The sequence below is a fragment of the Myotis yumanensis genome, unplaced genomic scaffold (genome assembly GCF_028538775.1).
Source record: "Myotis yumanensis isolate MYYU_CA2020_CCGP unplaced genomic scaffold, mMyoYum1.0.hap1 SCAF_3, whole genome shotgun sequence".
In the NCBI taxonomy this organism is placed as follows: Eukaryota; Metazoa; Chordata; class Mammalia; order Chiroptera; family Vespertilionidae; genus Myotis; species Myotis yumanensis.
The window spans coordinates 165,916,713-165,937,310 of record NW_027223754.1 but is presented as its reverse complement, the minus strand read 5'-3'; the positions used below and the strand labels follow the sequence as shown (position 1 = coordinate 165,937,310).

General features: G+C 54.8%; 1 protein-coding gene across 3 annotated transcripts; it reads left to right on the top strand.

The window, feature by feature from the left end:
• Positions 1 to 5,902: 5,902 nt before the first annotated feature.
• On the top strand, positions 5,903 to 20,164 carry CACNB3 (calcium voltage-gated channel auxiliary subunit beta 3). 3 transcript variants are annotated; one of them, XM_070410327.1, is made up of 13 exons: positions 5,903 to 5,936; positions 14,511 to 14,633; positions 14,853 to 14,975; positions 15,463 to 15,578; positions 15,856 to 15,920; positions 16,132 to 16,151; positions 16,340 to 16,420; positions 16,605 to 16,663; positions 16,828 to 16,937; positions 17,200 to 17,351; positions 17,557 to 17,652; positions 18,000 to 18,149; positions 18,785 to 20,164. In XM_070410327.1, exons 1-13 carry the CDS (start codon positions 5,931 to 5,933, stop codon positions 19,097 to 19,099), a joined length of 1,416 nt encoding a protein of 471 aa, XP_070266428.1. In that variant the 5' UTR covers positions 5,903 to 5,930; the 3' UTR covers positions 19,100 to 20,164. The 3 variants fall into 3 exon arrangements, with proteins under 3 accessions (XP_070266428.1, XP_070266427.1, XP_070266426.1); XM_070410326.1 differs by lacking the exon at positions 5,903 to 5,936 and adding an exon at positions 7,069 to 7,152; XM_070410325.1 differs by lacking the exon at positions 5,903 to 5,936 and adding an exon at positions 10,189 to 10,449.
• Positions 20,165 to 20,598: the final 434 nt, after the last annotated feature.

The following is a 20,598-nucleotide window of genomic DNA, read 5'->3' as shown; positions in this document are numbered from 1 at the left end:
ATCAATCGTGAATTTGGTTGACACTTCTATTATAGAGAAAGGACGAATAGCAATATTAAAATATTTTTTCTAATTAATTTCTTTTCAATGTGCATGAATCCATGCACCGGGTCACTAGTACTTGTATATGAGGAGTTCTGTTACCAAGAATTAATGAGACACAACCCCATTATGAGACGTGACCAATAAGATGCAACTCTGCCGAAACCAGTTTGGCTCAGTGGATAGAGCGTCGTCCTGCGGACTGAGGGGTCCCGGGTTCGATTCCAGTCAGGGGCATGTACCTGGGTTGCGGGCACATCCCCAGTGGGAGATGTGCAGGAGGCAGCTGATCGATATTTCTCTCTCATCGATGTTTCTAACTATCTCTCTCCCTTCCTCTCTGTAAAAAATCAATAAAATATATTTTAAAAAAAAAAGATGCAACTCTATTATATGACCTATATATTTATGGTTCAACACAGGGCATTCACACCAAATGGCTATTATTGCATTGGTTGTTGTCATTTTTTATTTTATTTATTTATTCTTACTCAAGGATATGCTTTTATTGATTTGAGAGAGAGGGAGGGAAAGAGAGAAACATCAATATGAGAGAGAAACATTTATTGGTTGCCTCCCATATGCACCCGACCGGGGAATGAACTGTCAACATAGGTATGTGCCTTGATCAGGAATTGAACCCGCAACCTTTTTGTGTACGAGATGACACTCCAATCCCCAGAGCCACCCGGCCAGGGCTGTTGTCATTTTTAAATTTGATAATCAAAGAGAAAAGAGGTCAGTGCCCTTACTAAATAGTCAGGTATTGCATATTTAAAAAAATTTTTATAGCACACCGGTTGAAAATCCCTGTCATAGATCTTGATTTGGATGTTGTTACATAGATGTAGATAAATATGCCCCCTCCAATAGAATTTTACTTTCAATATTTGTGCACTTTATGTAATTGAGTTATATCTCAATTTTTTTTTAATTTTAAGAAAAAATCCATATGGATTACACCCAAAAGGTGATAACTTCTGGATGGTGGGAATATTATGTTTTGATTTGTTTTGTCTTGTTGCTTATCTGTATTTTCTAATTTTCTAAATTGGTTTTAGAGAGAGGAAGAGAGAAGGGGAGAGAGAGAGAGAGAAAGAGAGAGAGATTTGTTGTTCCACTTATTTATGCATTTATTGGTTGATTCTTGTACATGCCCTGACCAGGGATCAAAACCGAAACCTTGATGTATCAAGATGACACTCTAACCAACTGAGCTACCCAGCCAGGGCCTCGTATTTTCAAATTTTCTACAGTCCATAAATATGGCTTCTGTAATAAAAGGTTATTTTTTAAACTGCGTTCCAAATACTTGATAATATTATTCCTGCTGCCTCGGGGGATAGTCAAGAAATGTACTTGCTGCATTATTCCTGAAGGAGATGGGGTGTGGCCACGAACAATAGGAAGGAATGAAGTACTAATCACTTTGGCATCCGGGTGTGGGGACTTAGCGGAAGTCCCCAGTGTTGAACATGTGGAAGGACAGTGCGGACCAGCGTCTCTGGCCTACATTGTGTAATGGAAAGTACCCAGGAGGTAGAATCTAAGGACTGAATATGGCCTTTGAAAAGTCATTTAACCTCAGAAGAGGAAGGACTAAGGGTTAGTCACAGGGCATGGGCTACAACCTGGGTCATGACTCTGTGCAGATTCTCTCCACCACATGCTGCTTATCTGTGTATGAGATTACCACCTGTGATAACAACTAATTTTAACATAGCCATTCCTTTTCTTTTGAATGTTTAAGCCATTCCATTTTCTGAAACACAGATGTTCCTGTGGAATTCCCAAAGATCCTCTGTTAAGCAAGCACTGTCCTTTTCCTTCATTAACGGTAAGAAAACTCCGTTGCTGAGATAAGTGACTTCCCCACAACTCGGAAGTGATAGAAGCAGGACTTGCCTTTTGGTTTTCAGACTCCAAATCCTTAGTCCTTCCCACCTGGCCAGACGGCCAATCCCTGATACTTACCTGTGCCTTCTTGGCCTGTACTTGCTCCCAGAAGCTCTATAGTTCTTCACTGTCAGCAGGACATTGATTCTGGGGAGGGATGGAGGCCTCTGCACACAGCATCCCTGAATGTCCTCATGCCTACATGACTACAGGTCAAAAGGGCCCTGGACTTCTCCTGGCTCTGTGTAACCCTGAAGGCCTTTGGGAGTCTAGACTTCCAATACTGGGGAATCATGTGGGTCAAGGGTCTTTTTTTTTTTTTTTAATATATTGTTATTGATTTCAGAGAGGAAGGGAGAGGGAGAGATAGAAACATCAATGATGAGAGAGAATCATTGATCGGCTGCCTCCCGCATACACCCTACTGGGGATTGAGCCTGAAATCTAGGCATGTGCCCTGACCGGAAATTGAATCATGACCTCCTGGTTCATGGTGAAGCTCAACCACTGAGCCACACCAGCTGGGCAGGGTCGAGGGTCTTTCAGTCTCACTTCCCAACTTGGCTCCAGGGTGGTTGCCAGCTCCGTCTGTCTTCCTGACCCATGACAAGGAGCCAGGACTTTTCACCAGCCCTCTTCCCTCCTCCCTAGGAGCCTTCTAGCCAAGCCGTGAACTTCCCTATCTAGGTCCTGCTGCTCCTTGACAACCCCTCCCAGGCCCCTAGGCCTCATCTCCCTTGCAGCTGGTGAAGGAGCAGTGAGAAGCAGAGCGAAAGGCAACGGTGGGCCCAAGGGGCAGCAGCTTGAGCAGCCAGCACTATGCTCTCTTCAATAATTCATTGCCAGGGAGGTTGAAGGCACCATGCCCTCATTCTGAGCTGGAGAAGGCTGCCACCGCTCAGATCCTTAAACTGAGAGTGTTGGGAGTCAGGGATGGGCCAGAAGCTGAGTGGGAGCAAGTAGAAGGGTACCCAGTCCGCACCCTCCCAGCAAAAGCACCAGCACCTCTCTCTCTCTCTACTCTTTGTTAGAGCGGGGCTCTGATCTGGGCTGAGATCAGGGATTTGGTCACAGATAAAGGAACCGGGAACTACAGTGAGCCAGACGGGTAGAGAGGACCCAAACAGAAACACAGACCCTCAACCCCACTCACTCTAGCTGTACATCAGGGTCATGGGAGCCTGCTGGGGCCAACCTCAGTCTCTTGTTGGCAGCCCCTCAACCCCCACCTAAAGAATGACCAAGTCCCTTCTGTCTCAGGCTTCTGAAAACCCTGGGATGCTTCAGCTGCCCCTGCTAGGGGAACCATTTCCCCAAAGAGCTGCACCCCTTATATCTAAGAGAAACATCTCAGAAACCCGCACCCTCACCCTCTTCTCAACCCCCACCCCACCTCTTTTCAATCCCATTTCCCTGGCTTATAAACATGTGGAAGTAGAGGAAGGATTGGAACTGACCCGTTGCTGTTATTCAGAGTCCTAAAGTGTTAAGAGTTTGACAAGAATGAAGGATAGAAGGCAATAAAGTCTAGTCCAGACTCCCTTCCCCAGAATCCTACGGATCCTGCTGCTACCACCCCTTCCTCCACCTGAGGCAGCCTCACTCCAATCCATTCTGTGCAACTGGAATCACCCGTCATATTGACCTGGAGGGGAAACTGAGATCTAAGACTGAAATAAACATATCAATCACCTACTACGTGCCAGCATTGAGCCAGAACCTGGGAAGCAAGAGAATGAGAGCCAAGCACCTCAGCCCTCTCACCTTCCCTCCTCCCCAGGCACCAGAGAACCCCCAATCCACAGAGCAGTCACACTGCCTAGCCCCGAGCGAGCGAGCAAGAGTCATGTCTTGAAGCCATAGCTGAGAGCTCAGTTCCTCCAGAGACTCCTGGTGTGGGAAGGAAGGTGCAATCTTACTGGGCACAGTCAGCAAGAAACTCTTCAGTATTTATAGCAAATGCTGTGTCAGGGGACGGAGCCTGAAAGTGCCTGGAAGCATCAAATATCACCATGGGCCTAGAGGCAGAACCCAGAAAAAGAAGACAGAGATTACAGCAAGAGAGACTGAGGTTTGATGTTGGAGGAACTTCCCTAGAGTAATATCTGGAGTTGGCAATGGGGATTCCCTGTGGAAGCTACTTCTGAGCTTTCTCAGATGTGACGTGTAGACCTTTTTTGGTGGAATAGATACAAAATAATGAACATGGTGATCTTTGTTCTCTGTCCTTGTAGTTCACAAGTTTTCAAATGCTAAGGCCACTAAGTACTGTGGTGCAGGTTCTGTTTGCCTGAGGAGGTAAATGGGAATAGATCAGTAGGGCAGCCCCCTGGTGCAGAGGCCCCACATCAAGACTAGTCAAAGGGGCTAGCAGAGGCCCTGCCGATTATCCTGAGATCCTGACAGCCTGGGGATCTGGGAGTTTGGAGAATAGGGTGAGCTGACCTCAGGAAGAAGGGATGAGGCTGCCTGAGAAGCCCTGGGGACTGTATGCTGGCACTGAGGACCCAAAGGGGCCAAGCTAAGGCATCCTCCCAGAAATGTGTCCAGTCTAGAAGCCCCTCTTAGCAGGGTGCCAGACACTGTGAAGGGTCAGAGCCAGAGGTGGGCGCCCAATGGAGGAAGTGGGGAGGAAGAGTGTGTGGGTCCCAGACAGGGCCCAAAGAGGGTTAATCCTGCAAGTCATCTCACGTGGAGGGGGCTGGGAGAGGCCAGGTCTGGGAACCTGGAGGCTGGGCTCCCAGCTCTAGCTCTGAGGTTCCCACCTTCTCTCTGTGTTGTATGGTCCAGCAGCTGGAGTGGAAATGAGAAAAAGTGAAGGCTGCAAAGCTGCCCCTATACACCTCAGAGTCCCTCTGATAGGCTGAGAGAAACCATTAATATTTCTATTTTAAAGTAAGGATGAGAGAGAGAGAGAGAGAAAGAGAGAGAGAGAGAGATGTGTGTTCTAGGCTGTAGGTTCTGGGAGAGTGGAGGGAAGGAAGGAGAGAGGGAAGAGCCAGAGACAATTGCTTGCCTTGGCCAGCACACTCCACCCCACCCCACCCCTTCTCCTATGGAAACGAAAGCTGCCCCAAGGCCCAGAGGAGCTAGTCCATTAGCTGTGGTCAACAGGGGTGCATGGAGTAGGTGGGGGGGTGTCTCCCTCCAGGTCTTGTTGTCAAATGAAAGGCCAAGCTTCTGCTCCAGGAGAGCCAAAAAGCAAAACAAAACATAAAACCTCTGTGCACATTTTTAAGACACACACAGAACCTCTTTATCTCTTCTGAAGAGCGGAAGCTAAGTAACTGGTAGGTAGGTGGGTGGTAAGGGAATCCTCGGACCTACTGGACTAGACCACAGCGAGGGGGCGGGCAGTGCCCTCCCAAAGCACTTTCCAGGTCAAGTCCAGCCTGAGGAGGAGCCGGGAGTGGAGAGAATTCTCTCCCAATTTACTCCCTCTGGAATGAGGTCAAGCGGAGGGTCAGTTAGACAGAGAGGGAGAGAAGTCTCCCAAGATTCCCCGGGGATGGGAGGATTGAGGGGTGGGGTTCTGGGCACCCCCAGAGTAAGGGAGTTAGAAAAGAAGCTCAAGGAGTTCAGGGGAGCGCCCTCAACCGGGAAGAGTTCTAGTTGGTGCGGAGGGGGAGTGGGGGACCCCCGGCATTCAGCTTCAGGGTGTGTCCGTGTCTCCACAGGGGGTCGGCTGCATCCTCCCAGTCCCCAAGCCGCCGTCTTTGGTGTGGAGAAGAGTGGGGGGGGGGGGGTTTGGGGGTGAGGAGGGACCAATGAGAGGCAGATCCGCTCCGAGGGTGCGGGGAGAGAGCTGGCTGGGGCTACACCCCTGCTCCCCCCCTTCCCCCGCCAGAACTTGGGCTTGTCCTCTTTGACGTGCCCGCTGAAGGGGGCGGGAGGGGTACTGACCCGAGGATCGGTCCGAGACTCTGTACTCCTTGCTGCCCAGGCCCTGCGGGTCGCTGCTGGGCTCAGCGGAGTCGCCCCAGGAGACCAGGATGGAGGTAGGAGCGGTTTAGGGCTCCAGAGAGGCCGAGTATCTAAAAGGACACTTGGGGTGGGAATCCCATGCTAGGGATCTGGAGATGGGACCGCGGTCCCTGGAGAGAGAGAGAGAGAGAGAGAGAGAGAGAGAGAGAGAGAGAGAGAGATTCGTCTTGGGCTTGGTAGGGGTCTGGCTCAGAGCTTCGGCCCCTCTGCTCCGGCCAGGGCAGCGCCTCCTGCTGGCAGGGCCCGACCTCTGCCGGCCGACAGACGGGACCCCGGGGCGGGCACCGCCACCTGGAGGGCGTGCGGCCGCCGGGCGAGCGAGTCCAGGGGGCGCTGCAGCCGGTCAGGGAGGGCCGCCTCGCCTCTGCCTTTCGCCTTCGCGGGCTGAGTCCCGACACGCCGGCCCCGGAGAGAGCAGTGACCGCGACTCCCCGGGCGCCGGGCAGATCCCAGCGAGGCCGTCTCCAGTCGGATCCCGCAGAAGCCACAGGGTCTGGACCTGGGACAGGGAGGTGGACGGGCTTCCCCGGAACCCACAGGGAGAGCCTGGACGCAGGGGCAGCGAGCAGCACACGAGCGTTCTCCTCCGGTCCACCCGGTCCTCTGCTGAGGGCGGTCTGAGCCGCGCTGGGACCGCGGCGCTCCCTCCCCCGGACGCCGGGCGCGGGCGCACGGAGCTGGGGCCGCGGAGAGCAGAACCTTCCACTCGAAACTCCGGAGTCGGGCGGCCCTTGAGCTACTCCGGCCCTTCTGCCTGTGGCGGCGGGAGCTCCAGTCCCTCTTCTGGGGAGGGGACAGGAAGAAATGGGGCGGGGGGGGGGGGGCGGAGGAGGGACGATGTGGATGGAAGGACAGTGGGAGGCACCCTGATAAACAGGGACCGTAAAGAGAAGGAAGAGACTGAAATGGAGAGAACAGGACTGAAAGGCGACGGGAGAGGGCGAGAGTGACTAGAGAAGGCAAGGCGAGAACGGGAGAAGGAAGGAGGGAGGGAGGGAGGAGAAAAGGGGGAGGGAACCCGGAGAGAGGGAAGGGAGCCGGCGGCGGAGCCAGGCGGGCGTAGGGCGTAGGGCGTAGGGCGAGGCCAGGCGTGCAGGCGGGGAGCCCGCGTGCAGAGCCGCAGCCGGGTCCAGCTCCCGCCTCGGAGCCCCTGGCCCGGGGGAGGGGGAGAGGCCGCTGGCCCGGTCTATGTCTTTTTCTGACTCCAGTGCAACCTTCCTGCTGAATGAGGTAAACGCGGGGCCCCTCCCCAGTGGGTGGGAGGGAAGCCCCAGTCCAAGCCAAGAAGTGGGCTCCAATTAGGGGGAAATTGCAGTGATGGGGAGGGAGATCAGAGATGAGGCTTGGAGTGGAAGAGGCAGTAAGAAAGAAGGGAGTGGCCGGAGCTGGCAGCTTCCAAGCACTTGAACAGGAATGAGAAGGGATGGCTGCCTGGGGAGGCAGGAAAGGGGCTAGAAAATAGGGGGAAAGGAGGGCTTCGTGCCCCTCCCTGGGTCCCCTGGGGACAGCTAGAATGCTGGGGGCTTTGGCTGGGTCCCGCTCTTAAAGACTGCTGAGGAGGATTTCCCCGAGGTCTGGTGCCTGCCTCAGTTTCCCCATTCAATGCTCAGGGGTTGGGATCTGTCCAGCTTCCTGGTGTACTTACAGGAGAAGCTAGGTATCCTGGAGGCTCCCCGAAAACTCCAACTCCCAAACCTGGTTATTTGGATTTCGCCCCCTATGTCTTGCTTCTATGCCTTGGGTGCCTGCCAGCTGCCAGTCTAGCAGCTCTTTCCTTAGAAAGAGGAGGGCAGGAAGAAGCCTCTCCAGAAATCCTTTTTTTTTTTTCCCCTCAACTCTCTCCCCTTACATGCAATCATGGAAAAGAAAGGGCTTGGGGTGACATGGACAATGACAGGCACATGTCTCATCACAGGACAGGCATCAGAACGGGAGTAAGCAGATGTGGGTGAGGTGAGAAATGGGGGGAGGGCGACCTTGAGTAGCAACTAAAAGATAAGGGAGAGAGAGGGGGGCTCTGAATCTCCTCCTACAAGACCCAGGAGAGTGGCCCAGGTAAGGGGAAGTTGAATCTATCTCCTGGGGGTGGTTGGCATGGCAACTTACGCTTCAGACGCAGCCTTAGACACCATCGTCCCAGAAGGGGATGAAGACCGCAAGGTGTATGGGGAAGGAATGAGGTTGATGGCAGAACAACTGTTACCAGGACCCCCTGGTGGTAGGGAGAAGCCCAAAAAAGGGAGGTCTGGGGAATAGACTGGGGGTTGGGAGAGAAGCAGATGCCTCAGCAGCTGTCTTCTTTATTAGAGTTATCTCCCAGGAGCACCTTGAGGGTCATATTTTTTCACACTTCATGCCTCCTTTCTGCCCTCTGGAAGAACAGAAAGGATTGAAAGGCAGATAATGAAAGAGGAGGATATAGGAATACTGAAGAACTAGGAGAAGGCACAAAAGCGAGAAGACAGAGTGTCTGGGAACGTCCAATACAGAAGAATTCACTATATTAACCTCCAAATTGTACTGGATGAAGAGGGAACTGGAAAGTGTACTGCTCCCCCCACCCCCACCACCACCCCAGTAGTGATGGATCCCCTCAGCCATAGGGGATCCGACAACATTGTTTGCCAAATCCAGCAGACGGAAGAGGCTGGGCAGGGCTGGACTGCACCACTCAGGGCTAGACAGGCTACAGGCAGAGTAAAGATGATCTTAAGATAAGGCCCCTTGGAACAAGAACGAGTCACCTAAGTGGGAAGCCCGTTGGTTTGGGTGGTCTTTCTCGTCCATGCACGGTGCTTTCTCCCATAGATTCCATCAAACCCTTTCAGATTTTGGTTTTCTAATTTCCCTGTAGCCCTGGAAGGTAAAGGGACCAGCAGATTCTTGAGTCACCCTCCTAGGGTGAGAAACTGGGAATGGAGAAAGGCTGAGCTCGGGCCCTTCGGGTGTAAGTCTCTGTCCACCTCACACAGTGCTTTGGGTGAGTGGGGGTGGAGGGAAGGTAGGCAATCAAAATTCAAAGAAATACTTTTGCTCAGGAGATGGAGGAAACTCAAATGGGTGGATCTTTGGGGAAGTTTGCTCAAAATAAAGGCTGCCGTTTGGTTTCTAACCTCCAATCTCAGTGCTCCTTTGAAGGAGACAGTCTGGTGCAGAGTGGTCCATGTGGCTCCAACCGGGATACCAGCCACCCCACCCGCATAATTTTGCTAAGGAGGGAATCTGGCCTTAAGCTAGTAATTCTGGGGACACTTGCCCTTCCCCCCACACACCCCAGTGTGGCCAGGATCCCACCTTCTATCCCAGCCACAATTCCCATCTCCACCCTCTGGTTTCTTTCTCATCGATGTAGGCTCACCTAAAACAGCCCCTGCCTGCCCCAGTTCCCACGGATACTTTGGCAATGCCTGGCACAGTCCTTGGCAAGGAAGTGAGGCAGGGATCCCCCATCTTGGCCAGACTAGGATGAAATCTGCCTGCGCAACAGGTGTGGGGCTGCCAGACCCAAAACCTCCCCTAAGCGCGGGCTGGGCGGCACGGCCCTTTGTTGCCGGGTCCCAGAGGTGAGGGGTTCGAGCCCCTGGGGTGGGGTGGGGGGTACTTTCATGGCATTGACCTGGAGCCGCCAAACCCATGCCTCCTCACTACCATTGCGGGGTTCGCTCTCGGCGTCTCTGGAACCGCCTGGGCACCTAAGCGCAGCCCGCTCACCTGGGGCCCCTCCCCCTCCGCCGCCCGCCCCCGCCCCGCCTCTTCTGTCTCCCCATTTTCCCGTCTCCCCCTTCCCCCTCTGTCTCTAATCCTTCCTTTCTCTCTCTCTCTCTCTCTCTCTCTCTCTCTCTCTCTCTTTCCCGCCTCCCCGTAACCAGCTCTCTCCTTCTCGACTCAGGTCTGGCCTCCCCCCGCCCCGCGCCCTCCCCTCCCCCGCCCCAGCCCTTTGTTTCCCGGCGGAGTATTTCCTGGGTTGCCGAGCGTCTCTGTCTCCGCATCTCTCCTCGCTCCGCCTCCTCCCAGCCTGGATCCGCCCGCCCGCAGTCTCTCCACCCCTTCCTCCCCGCTGCCCCTCGGGCCCATAGGTGCCGGGGGACCCACCTCCTACCCGGCTCCGGGCGGCTCCCCTCTCCCGACCGGGTTTCGGGTTCCCGGGGAGGCCGGCGCCCCCGCCGCCACCCCCGCCAGGTCCCGGGGAGGGGGGTCAGGTGGGCGGGCGCTATTGTTTTAGGAGCCGGCGCCCGATTCCACGGCGGCGCTTGGGGTGGCACCGGCAGGGTTTGGGGGGTGGGGTGGGGGGAGCGGTGATCTGAGCTCGGAGCAGCTGGGCTTCGCGGCGCGCTCCCTCCTTCGCGCTCCCTCGCTCGGCGCTGCCGTCCGCAGGGCTGCGGGGCTCAGAGGCATCTCTCGGGCGCGGCCCGCGGTCCTCGCCCCTGCCTCGGGGCTGCCCCCGCCCCCGGCGCCGCTCGCTCCCCCCGCCCGGACTCCCCCATGTATGACGACTCCTACGTGCCCGGGTTTGAGGACTCGGAGGCGGTGAGTGCCCACGGCGAGGGTGGGGGCGGGGAAGTTGGGTGACGCCTCCTCTGCCTTGGACCCTTCTCCCGGTTCAGTACTTCGAACAGACGTCCCAGGAGCGGGGCAGGGCATGTCGGGGGGCGCTCCAGAAAAGTGGGAAGATGGATTTTCATGTCAGGGGCTCCCCAGTCCCAGGCCGAGGCAGCGGTTGTGTGCAGGGAGCGGGTAGTGTGGGGGAAAGACTCGAGCAGGTGTTTCCAGAGCTCAGGAAGAAAGGTAGAGGGGAAAGGGGCTTTAGACATGGCACACACAGTGTCTGGAGCTCCCGAAGGAGGATGTGTGGGGTCTGAACACAACCGCTACAGGAGAAGCGGGGTCTCTCGGTTCCCAGGGGGACAGTCCAGACCTGTGCCTCATGTAAAGGACAAATTCAGGGAGCCTGGGAGAACAGCAGAGGATCAGGTACCAGCCTCTTCGGACAGGAAGATCACAAAACTTGAAGATCTCCATGACCCCTTCTCCTGGGCAGCCTGAGCTTGCCTCACCTCCTCCACCCTCCCTCCAGCCCAGCTTCTCTTCCAGGCTGGAAACTGGGCCCCCAGCACATGGGTGGGCCGGCTGACTGACCCCCTCCCGCCCATGCCTCCTGCCGGGGTGTCCTCAGAGCTGCGGGCATCCTGAGCTCCTGCTCAGCATGGAGGTTGGAGGTGAAGCCAGAGGAGCTGAGGGCCTGGGGATGGAGAGGAAGCTCTTTGCTCAGAGAATCAGGCAACCGATAAATATTTAATTCTTCTCTTTGCTTTTATCTCCTGACCCACTGAGACAAATCAGCTCATTAGGCAGTGATTCCCGGAGCTCAGAGAGAAGGAAGAGTGCCTGGAAAGAGGGGGCAAGGATGGGGAGCAGTTAGCTTCGCAGTCCCTTCTCTCAAACATCACGCAAGGAGAGGACCACTAAATGGTGGGAAGGGGTCCCATAGGTGTGAAAGGTAGAGCACTCCAGGGTTGAAAGTGGAGTGTGGAGTGTTGGAGTCTTCTTTCATCACTTGCTGCCAAACCCAGGATAGATGAGTGTTAGGGCTCACAGTGGGCAGCTATCAGTCCTTTTCTGGGGCTGGGCTCCTGCTGGGCCAAATTCCCCGCTGGGCCTCTAGGGCTAATTACATGGCAGCAGGAACAGATGATTTTCAAGGCTCTGGTGGACACCTATTTATGATGGTTGAAGAGACAGTTGGCATGGCCCAGGGGGGCCAAGGTGAGCTTAAGAAGAAACCTCCCTGTAGGGCTGGAAGGCCCTAGAACAGCGGTTCTCAACCTGTGGGTCGCGACCCCTTTGGCGGTCAAATGACCCTTTCACAGGGGTCGCCTAAGACCATCCTGCATATCAGATATTTACATTACTATTCATAACAGTAGCAACATTACAGTTATGAAGTAGCAACGAAAATAATTTTATGGTTGGGTCACAACATGAGGAACTGTATTTAAAGGGCCAGAAGGTTGAGAACCACTGCCCTAGAAGGTTCTTCCCATCCCTAGTGAGAAGGCAAGAGCTGCAGCAAGGTAAAGACTGACATGTGGATGGTGTTGGGAGCAGTCTGCTAACCCATCACTTGCCCCACCCCTCTCTGGTCCCTGGATCACCCTCCTCCGCTTCCCTTTCTCTTGCCTGGCTCCTTGCTCTCTCTCGGGCCCCCTCTGAAGCAGTAGGAGGGAGATCAGGCTCTAAATAAATCCACGGGCTCATCTCCCTCCTCTCCTTCCCCCGTGCCAGGCAAGAGTGGAGCTGCAGCCTGCCCACACACTCACCAGGCAAGGGGGGCACCACTAGGGCACTATGCCAACTCCTGGCAGCTCCGAAGTACTGGGCCTCTGGCTGTTTTGGCATAATGGGGTAAGGGAGGCAAGACCCCAGATAAGGCTTGGCAAAGGCATCCTGGCTTCCCTAAGTGAGACCAGAGCATGAGAGATAGGTGAGTTCTGAGGACTTGGGAATAAGGAGAGGGGGTTTCATTCTGAGCCCAATTCATTAAACATTTAGGGAGAGATCCTGTCATTCCCATCCTAAGGCAAGAGGTCAGGTCATCCAGATGCTCCAGGCAGAGATATTCTGATGATTAAATTGGGCTGAGAAACTGGAGAGCGGAGACTAAAGGTTAGACTCCTCTCAGCACAGGTCTGGGCATCTAGGAGGCATCTGAAAGGTGCTTATCAAAGTGAGTGGTCATCCTGCCTTGCCTCCTGCCTCCCAGCCCGTTGGGCACTATTCCCTGCACGCAGCCGTCTCCCACTGAGGTACATTCTGTATCTAAGACCCTGGAAGGAGGTCCCCTTCTCTACTGACCATGTAAAGGTTCTTCCTGGGGCTCAGCCCCTCTTTATCCAACTGCCACGCCAGCCTCATTTTGTTCTCAAGAGAGATGGGAAACAGCAGGCAGACTCTACTCCTCTGTAAAATGAGAGACTTTCCCCCACTGTGCTATCTGCATGTTGTCTACCACAACATGGACTTAGCTTAGGCCCTAGGGCCTGGGCTGACATCAAGCTGACCGGCCCTCTTGCCCATGGAGGGGCTGGAGCAGAGGGCATGGCGGACAGCAGTTTGTCTTCCCCACTGAGAGTCTGGCTCTGCTGCCTTCTGTAGGGAGTCATGCACTGCGGGCTTGAAGGAATGTTCCTCAGTCTGAGAATGTCCTAAACCCCCTTCCGTACTCACACACACATTCCCACATGGACTCCTTATCTAGGCTCCTACCTTATCTCTGCCACCTGCACCTCAGAATTGATGGAAGTACCACTGCAGGTCTCTGATCATAAAGAGGGGAAACTGGGGCAGAAAATGAAAGATTCCCTTTACCCTAAACTGGGGGTAAACCCAGACATCCTGACCTCTGTCCTCCTGTCCTAAGGCCCAGTTTCTCTTGCTCATTTGTGCATCTTCCTCACGGCCTTGAAGGTGAGCTCTGCAACCCTCCAAATGCATCCTCATTGCCCAAAGACTCTTACCGTGGATAAGACTCAGACACTCTCCTGGCTCAGGTTACCAATGACCCCTCCCTACATCCCCAGGGTCCTGCTCCTCCACTGGGTTGGCTGGCACCAACATGGCCTTCCTCCTGGCTGATATCCCCTTGGGGGTGAGCTGGGAGCTATCAGCCAGGTTGTGGGCGTGGCTCAGCCTCACAGGCTCATGGAGATAGCTTTGTGTTGCCTTTAGTCTGTGTCCTTTTTTTTAACATTTTTTATTGATTTCAGAGAGGAAGGAAGAGAGAGAAACATCGATGAAAGAGAATCATTGATCAGCTGCCTCCTGCATGCCCCACACTGGGGATTGAGCCCACAACCCAGCATGTGCCCAGACCGTGACCTCCTAGTTCATAGGTCGATGCTAAACCACTGAGCCACACCGGCCGGGCCAGTCTGTGTTTTGTTTGCTGCCCACACCTGGCCAGTTGCCCCAGCATGTGTGAGAGAAAAGTGGGGATAGGGAGAGTAGAGAGGAAGAAACTCCCAGGAGTTGGCAGCTCTGTGTCCTCTTCACCCTGGAAGGGTAGGGACTCGGGGAGATGAAATCTAAGGGGTGGACGGCTGTATCCTGACTCTCAGGAACAGTGCCGTACCAACCAGCATCTCCTGACTGTTCCCAACTGGCTGTTCATCTGCCAGTCATTTTAAAGCGGTAACGTCTAGGTGGCTTTGCAGGCTGATGTGAACAAGAGGGCTGGGTCGCCTGGATTCAGAATTATCTTCAATATATCATCTTCAAGACATCTTCCTTCCCTCTGCCTTGGAGGAGGACGTGATGGAGGGGAGGAAAGGGAGGAAGGAGGGAAGTGAAGGCTCTATTCAAAGCTGCAGTATTAATAGGCTTCGGGGGAGGGGGCAGATCTTAGCACATATGGATTGGGTGGCACTCCTGCAGCCCCAGATATACTGGGGCCCTTTTCAGGGAAATTGGAGGGACTGTTGGAGCCCAGCCACCTCTGTGGACAGGGACAGGCCGGGGTTTGTGGAGGCACTGCCATAGGGTTCCGAGGGTGCCCCTTGAGCCCAGGGATCACAGCCTCTCCCCCATGCCAGGGTTCAGCTGACTCCTATACCAGCCGCCCATCTCTGGACTCAGACGTTTCCCTGGAGGAGGACCGGGAGAGTGCCCGGCGGGAAGTGGAGAGTCAGGCCCAGCAGCAGCTGGAGAGAGCCAAGGTATCTGCTTGTGAGCTGGGGGCAGAACAGGCCAGGCTGGGTGGAAGCTTGTACTCGGTCCTACGTCCATAGCGGTCAGTGGGCAGGATGTACGTGAGTGTGAAAGGTTGTGTGTATGTGATGGGTGGAATGGGGCCCCCACCCTCTGCTGATGGGGCAGTGGGACTGGAAGGGTGCTCTGAGGCTCCCCTCATTGGCACTGATGGCCAAATTCTCTAGCACAAACCTGTGGCATTTGCTGTGAGGACCAATGTCAGCTACTGTGGTGTACTGGACGAGGAGTGCCCAGTCCAGGGCTCTGGAGTCAACTTTGAGGCCAAAGATTTTCTGCACATTAAAGAGGTGACCACCCACACCCCCAAATAGAAGCCATTTAATTTCCCTCCTCTTGCCCCAGTTCCTGTCCTCTTAGTTTAATACTCAGTCTATAAACAAGTCCCCGAACTCCTCAGCTTTATCCTTAACACACACCCATGCACCCCTTATATCCCAAAACCCAACAATCCTCAGGGTCTCCATACTTCTGAGATCTGGCTAGGGCCTCAGTCTTCACATGTGTAGTCAGCAGTTAGATTAGTTGCCTCTTAGGTCCCCTGCAGGTGACAGCTATGATGCATCACGCTAAAATCTTGGATGGCTCAAACCTGGCTGCCCTTCCCTCTGGCACCTTCTCCTGCCCCCACCCCCCCCCCCCCCAACCCCTCACCCCTTATGCTGCCTTGGTCAGACCAGCTCTGTGAATACCTCCCTGGCTCTTCAAGCTGGAGAGCCAGAACTGAGGCCTGTGCCTCCTCCCTCACCTCCCCTTTCCGCTCCATCCCACGCCCAGAAGTACAGCAATGATTGGTGGATCGGCCGGCTAGTGAAAGAGGGCGGGGACATCGCCTTCATCCCCAGCCCGCAGCGCCTGGAGAGCATCCGGCTCAAGCAGGAGCAGAAGGCCAGGTGAGAGCAGGGCTGTGACTCAGTAAACATTCCCTTCCCCTCTCAACATGGGCACTTTACCTGGAGTCCACTTTACTACACATGCATACATATCCCACCCCCCTAAAATACACACACTCATTCCCACCTATACACATTTACACTGCACAAATATGCACGCATGCACACACAAATGCACATGTCACGCCTCCCTCACTAGCTAAGATACAAGGAAATGTATACAACTGTTCAATAACGTGGAACATAGGCGCTTACTGACCTTCCTTTCTCCTTTCAGGAGATCCGGAAACCCTTCCAGCCTGAGTGACATTGGCAACCGACGCTCCCCTCCTCCATCTCTAGGTAGCCTCCCCACAGCCCACCTATCCTGGGTAGGTGGGTCACCAGGACACGGGGCAGGGAGATTTTTCCCCAGGTGAACTGTGTGGGCGGGGTTGGGGAGGGGTCAGAAGAGCTGGCAGAAGCCCAGTGTCTCCCCTGGGGAAGGGAATACATGCCCCAGGGCCTTTTCCCCTTTCACCAACGTTAATCTTTTATTTCCTTTTCCAAAAAGCCAAGCAGAAGCAAAAACAGGTGAGTCAAGGAAGGGACCTGGGCTTGGGGGCTCATGGCTGTAGGAACAGGCTTCTGGGCAGTCATTGTGGAGGGGCAGCAGGACAGGGAGGGAGGGAGCCCAGAACCTCTGAACTGGCCCCACACCAGTCAGGCATAGGGCAGGCCAGCAGGCCTTGGCTTTGCTTGACCTCACGTCAATTCTGCAGGCAGAACATGTTCCCCCATATGATGTGGTGCCCTCCATGCGGCCTGTGGTGCTGGTGGGACCCTCTCTGAAAGGTTATGAGGTGAGAGGAAGTCCTTGACCCCAAAGATCACCTCTGCCAAGCCTGCCATGGGAAGGCCCCAGGGACAATGGGAGGGGCCCGTGTGTGGAGGGGATGGGCTCCAGGGCCATGCCTGCTGACGCTGCCCTTCTCCAAGAAGGCCCTCAGCCAGTTCCATTCCGTTCCCCTCATCTCTCCCACCCAGGTCACAGACATGATGCAGAAGGCTCTCTTTGACTTCCTCAAACATAGGTTTGATGGCAGGTAAGCTGCTCTGGCCTGAGGACCAGAGAAATCATTGCCTCCTAACATATGTCTATAGCAAGGTCTTTTCTGAAGGGAAAGTTAGGAATTGGGAGGTCCTGTGTAAGGAGGGGCCTAGAGCTTGAAATTTAGAAGTGAGCTGTGATTCTCCACTGCCACCCCAGGATCTCCATCACCCGAGTCACAGCGGACCTCTCGCTGGCAAAGCGCTCTGTGCTCAACAATCCTGGCAAGAGGACCATCATTGAGCGTTCCTCCGCCCGCTCCAGCATCGGTGAGAAATCCCCAGCTCCTGCTTCTCTGCTCATGCAGGCCTTCCTGAGAACCTTCCTCCTACCTTTTTCTTTCCCAACTCTTCCTCTGCCTGCCCCAAGATTGGCAAGAACACACCCCAGTCTCCTCAGTCCCCTATTCTTCTGCCTGCCCAGGCCTTGATGAACACCCTCTCCCTCCATCATTGGGGAAGCCCCCTAGCCCCACTGGAGGAAGTGGGGGAGCCGCCGGTGAACACTGTGGCTCACTTGCTCCCTCTATAGCTGAAGTACAGAGTGAGATTGAGCGAATTTTTGAGCTGGCCAAATCCCTGCAGCTGGTAGTGTTGGATGCTGACACCATCAACCACCCAGCACAGCTGGCCAAGACCTCACTGGCCCCCATCATCGTGTTTGTCAAAGTATCCTCACCGAAGGTAAGCCAGCAGCAGAGGTGGGGGAGGCCCCCAGGGCTGCCCTCCTAGAATGCATCACAGCTTAGCTCGGCCCCTGCCCCGGGGCTCCTGAGTTCCATTTTCCTGTTGCCAAATCACAAGTGGGGGACATGCCCAGTTCCTTCTAGGCCCAGCTCTGCCCAGGGCTCCCAGAGACTCCAGGCCTCACTCTGCCCTTTCCCCTCAGGTACTCCAGCGTCTCATCCGCTCCCGAGGCAAGTCACAGATGAAGCACCTGACTGTGCAGATGATGGCATATGATAAGCTGGTTCAGTGCCCACCAGTGAGTGCCTGGGGCAGCTCCTCCTGTGCCCACTCTTGCTTTTCTAGGGCTGGGGCAGTGATGGAGATGGGGCGGGGACTGCTGCTTAGAGCAGTGGTTCTCAACTTCGGCTGCACATTAGAATCACCTGGGAATCTTTTTAAAATCCTGATTTCTGGGCCTCATCCCCTGGAAATTCTGTTTCTTTGTTATGGGGTGAGGCCACAACATTAGTAACAAAGAAACAGAATTTCCGGAGGATGAGGCCCAGAAATCAGGATTTTAAAAAGATTCCCAGGTGATTCTAATGTGCAGCCAAGGTTGAGAACCACTGGCTTAAAGGAAGCCAACATTCCCCCTTTCCCCAGGAGTCATTTGATGTGATTTTGGATGAGAACCAGCTGGAGGATGCCTGTGAGCACCTGGCTGAGTACCTGGAGGTTTACTGGCGTGCCACCCACCACCCAGCCCCCAGCCCTGGACTTCTGGGTCCTCCCGGTGCCATCCCTGGACTTCAGGTAATCATTTCCAGTTGGCACTGATGTTTAGGCTAAGCCAGCCAAAGCAATGCCCCCTCCCTGCCCAGAGGCCTGTCCTTGGCCTCCAGTTTGAGCTAGGGCAGATGGACAAAGGAACTCCCTGATGAGAGAGGGAATACATCAATACGATGGGTAATCAGAGGTTACTTTTCTAAGGCTCAAAAGAAACATACTCTCAAACTTTGCTATTTTTTTAAATCCTCACTGGAGGATATTTTTCCATTGATTTTTAGAGAGAGTGTAAGGGAGGGGGAGAGGGAGAGACAGAGAAACATCGATGTGAGAGAGACACATCGATTGGTTGCCTCCCGCACCAGGGCCAGGGATCGAGCCTGCAACCAAGCTACATGCCCTTGACTGGAATCGAACCTGGGACCCTTCAGTCCATGGCCTGGCGCCCTATCCACTGAGCCAAACTGGTGAGGGCTCTCTGGTCTGTCTTGAAGGCAGAGTCTGAATTTTGCTGGAATCAAAAGCTCCAGTTTTCCATATCTGAAGAGGAAGAATAAGCCAGTATGCTTCCCTCCCTTGCACTAGTTCCTCTACCCAGGAACGGAGGGTTGAGGGGGGCGAGGTCTGTATTGCCTCACTTAGAGCTGGTGTGTTACCCCCAGAACCAGCAGCTGCTGGCAGAGCGTGGCGAAGAACACTCACCCCTTGAGCGGGACAGCTTGATGCCCTCAGATGAGGCCAGCGAGAGCTCCCGCCAAGCCTGGACAGGATCCTCGCAGCGTAGCTCCCGCCACCTGGAGGAGGACTATGCAGACGCCTACCAGGACCTGTACCAGCCTCACCGCCAACACACCTCTGGGCTGCCTAGTGCTAATGGGCATGACCCCCAAGACCGACTCCTTGTCCAGGACTCGGAGAACAATCACAATGAGCGGAACTGGCAACGCAACCGGCCCTGGCCCAAGGATAGCTACTGACCGCCTCCTGCTGTCCTACCCTGGCAAGCACAGGCACAGCTGGCTGGGGCACCCACTCCAGGCAGGTTGGCATTAGACTGGCACTAGGCTGGCACTAGGCTCAGCCCCTCACAACCCCTTGCCCAGCTCCAGGGCTGCCTGTGATCCTAATGTTCTGGGAAAAGCAGGGTCCCCCTTACCTCCTGGGCAGTGACACCCCTAGCCTCCCATTCCAGGTACTAGCTGTGTGTGCTGCAACCCTGGCACCTTCCTCTCCTCCTGCACAAGAAGCTGCCCCACTGGGCAGTGCCCTCAGGCCAGGATCCCCTTAGCAGGGACCTTCCCACCAGACTCAGGGAAGGGATGCCCCTCAAAGTGACAAGAGGCTGGGGTGTGGGCAACATGACATGAGGAACAAACAAGGCTCCTGAGCAGACACAAGTCCTAACAGTCAGAGGATTCAGGCTTTGTGCTTTGGGGTCTGAGGACCTCCACTCACCTCACTGCCACTCGAGAAAAGAGACAATCAAAGCCCAACAGGGTGGCACTCCCATCCATCAGCTGGGGAGGCATCTACCTACAAGGCTGGAGTAGCAGGCTGGCTGGGCTGGGGCCAAAGGCCTTACAGCTGAGGGTCTGGAATGGAAGGGCTCTCCTCACCCTGCCAGGAATCTTCCTAACATCTGACGGGACCAGGGACAGGAGCATAGTCAAGCCAAATGGTGGTAGGGAGCTGACCCGAGTTGAGGCTTTGGGAAGGGAGGGCATGTGTAGCAGAGACCGTATGGAACAGCTTTGGGGGCCTCCTTGCCCCCCTCATCCTTTCGCTCTTACATCCTGTCATTTCTGTTCTTGGCCCTCGTGCCTCCCGGGGCACATGGGCCCCAAACTTTATTTCCCTTATTCATAGCTGCCGCTTGTTATGTTCCGGTTAGGTGGGGAGAGACAGGACACAGTGGACAGCCCTCAGAGGCCCTGTCTACCCGGCTACCCTTGCCTTATGGCTCTAGTGTGTGACCTACAGAGCATGCTCCACAAGACCCTGACCCACCTCACTGTCATCACTAATAAACACCATGCACAGTCCTTTGGGCTCCTGTTCTGTCTGCCGGCTCAGGTGGCCAGTTCCTCATTGTGTGGCCCAAGTCGAGAGAAGGCAAAGAAATGTCCTGGCCTTTCTCTCACAGAGGACCCACTGAGTGGGAAGGAGAAAAGGAGAGCTGGGAAGAAACTGTATTCCCAGCCACCACCCCCTCCCCAACTATGCCCTCAGGCCCAGGTGCTGGAGGGAAACATTCAGCAGCACAGAAAGGACTTGTTTTGGGAGGTGGGGAAGAGGCCACTCAGCCTACGCTGTCCCTGCCTCAGGCCCTATAGTTACAACCTAAACGCCATGTATTTGCCCAACAATTTTAGAGTAAGGAAGAACAGAGGAGTAAGATGGTACTGGGGGAGGACCCAGGCCCTGCAGCCCTCTTTTTACAACCTAACTCACCAATCCTTGAGGCTCCTGGTGCCCA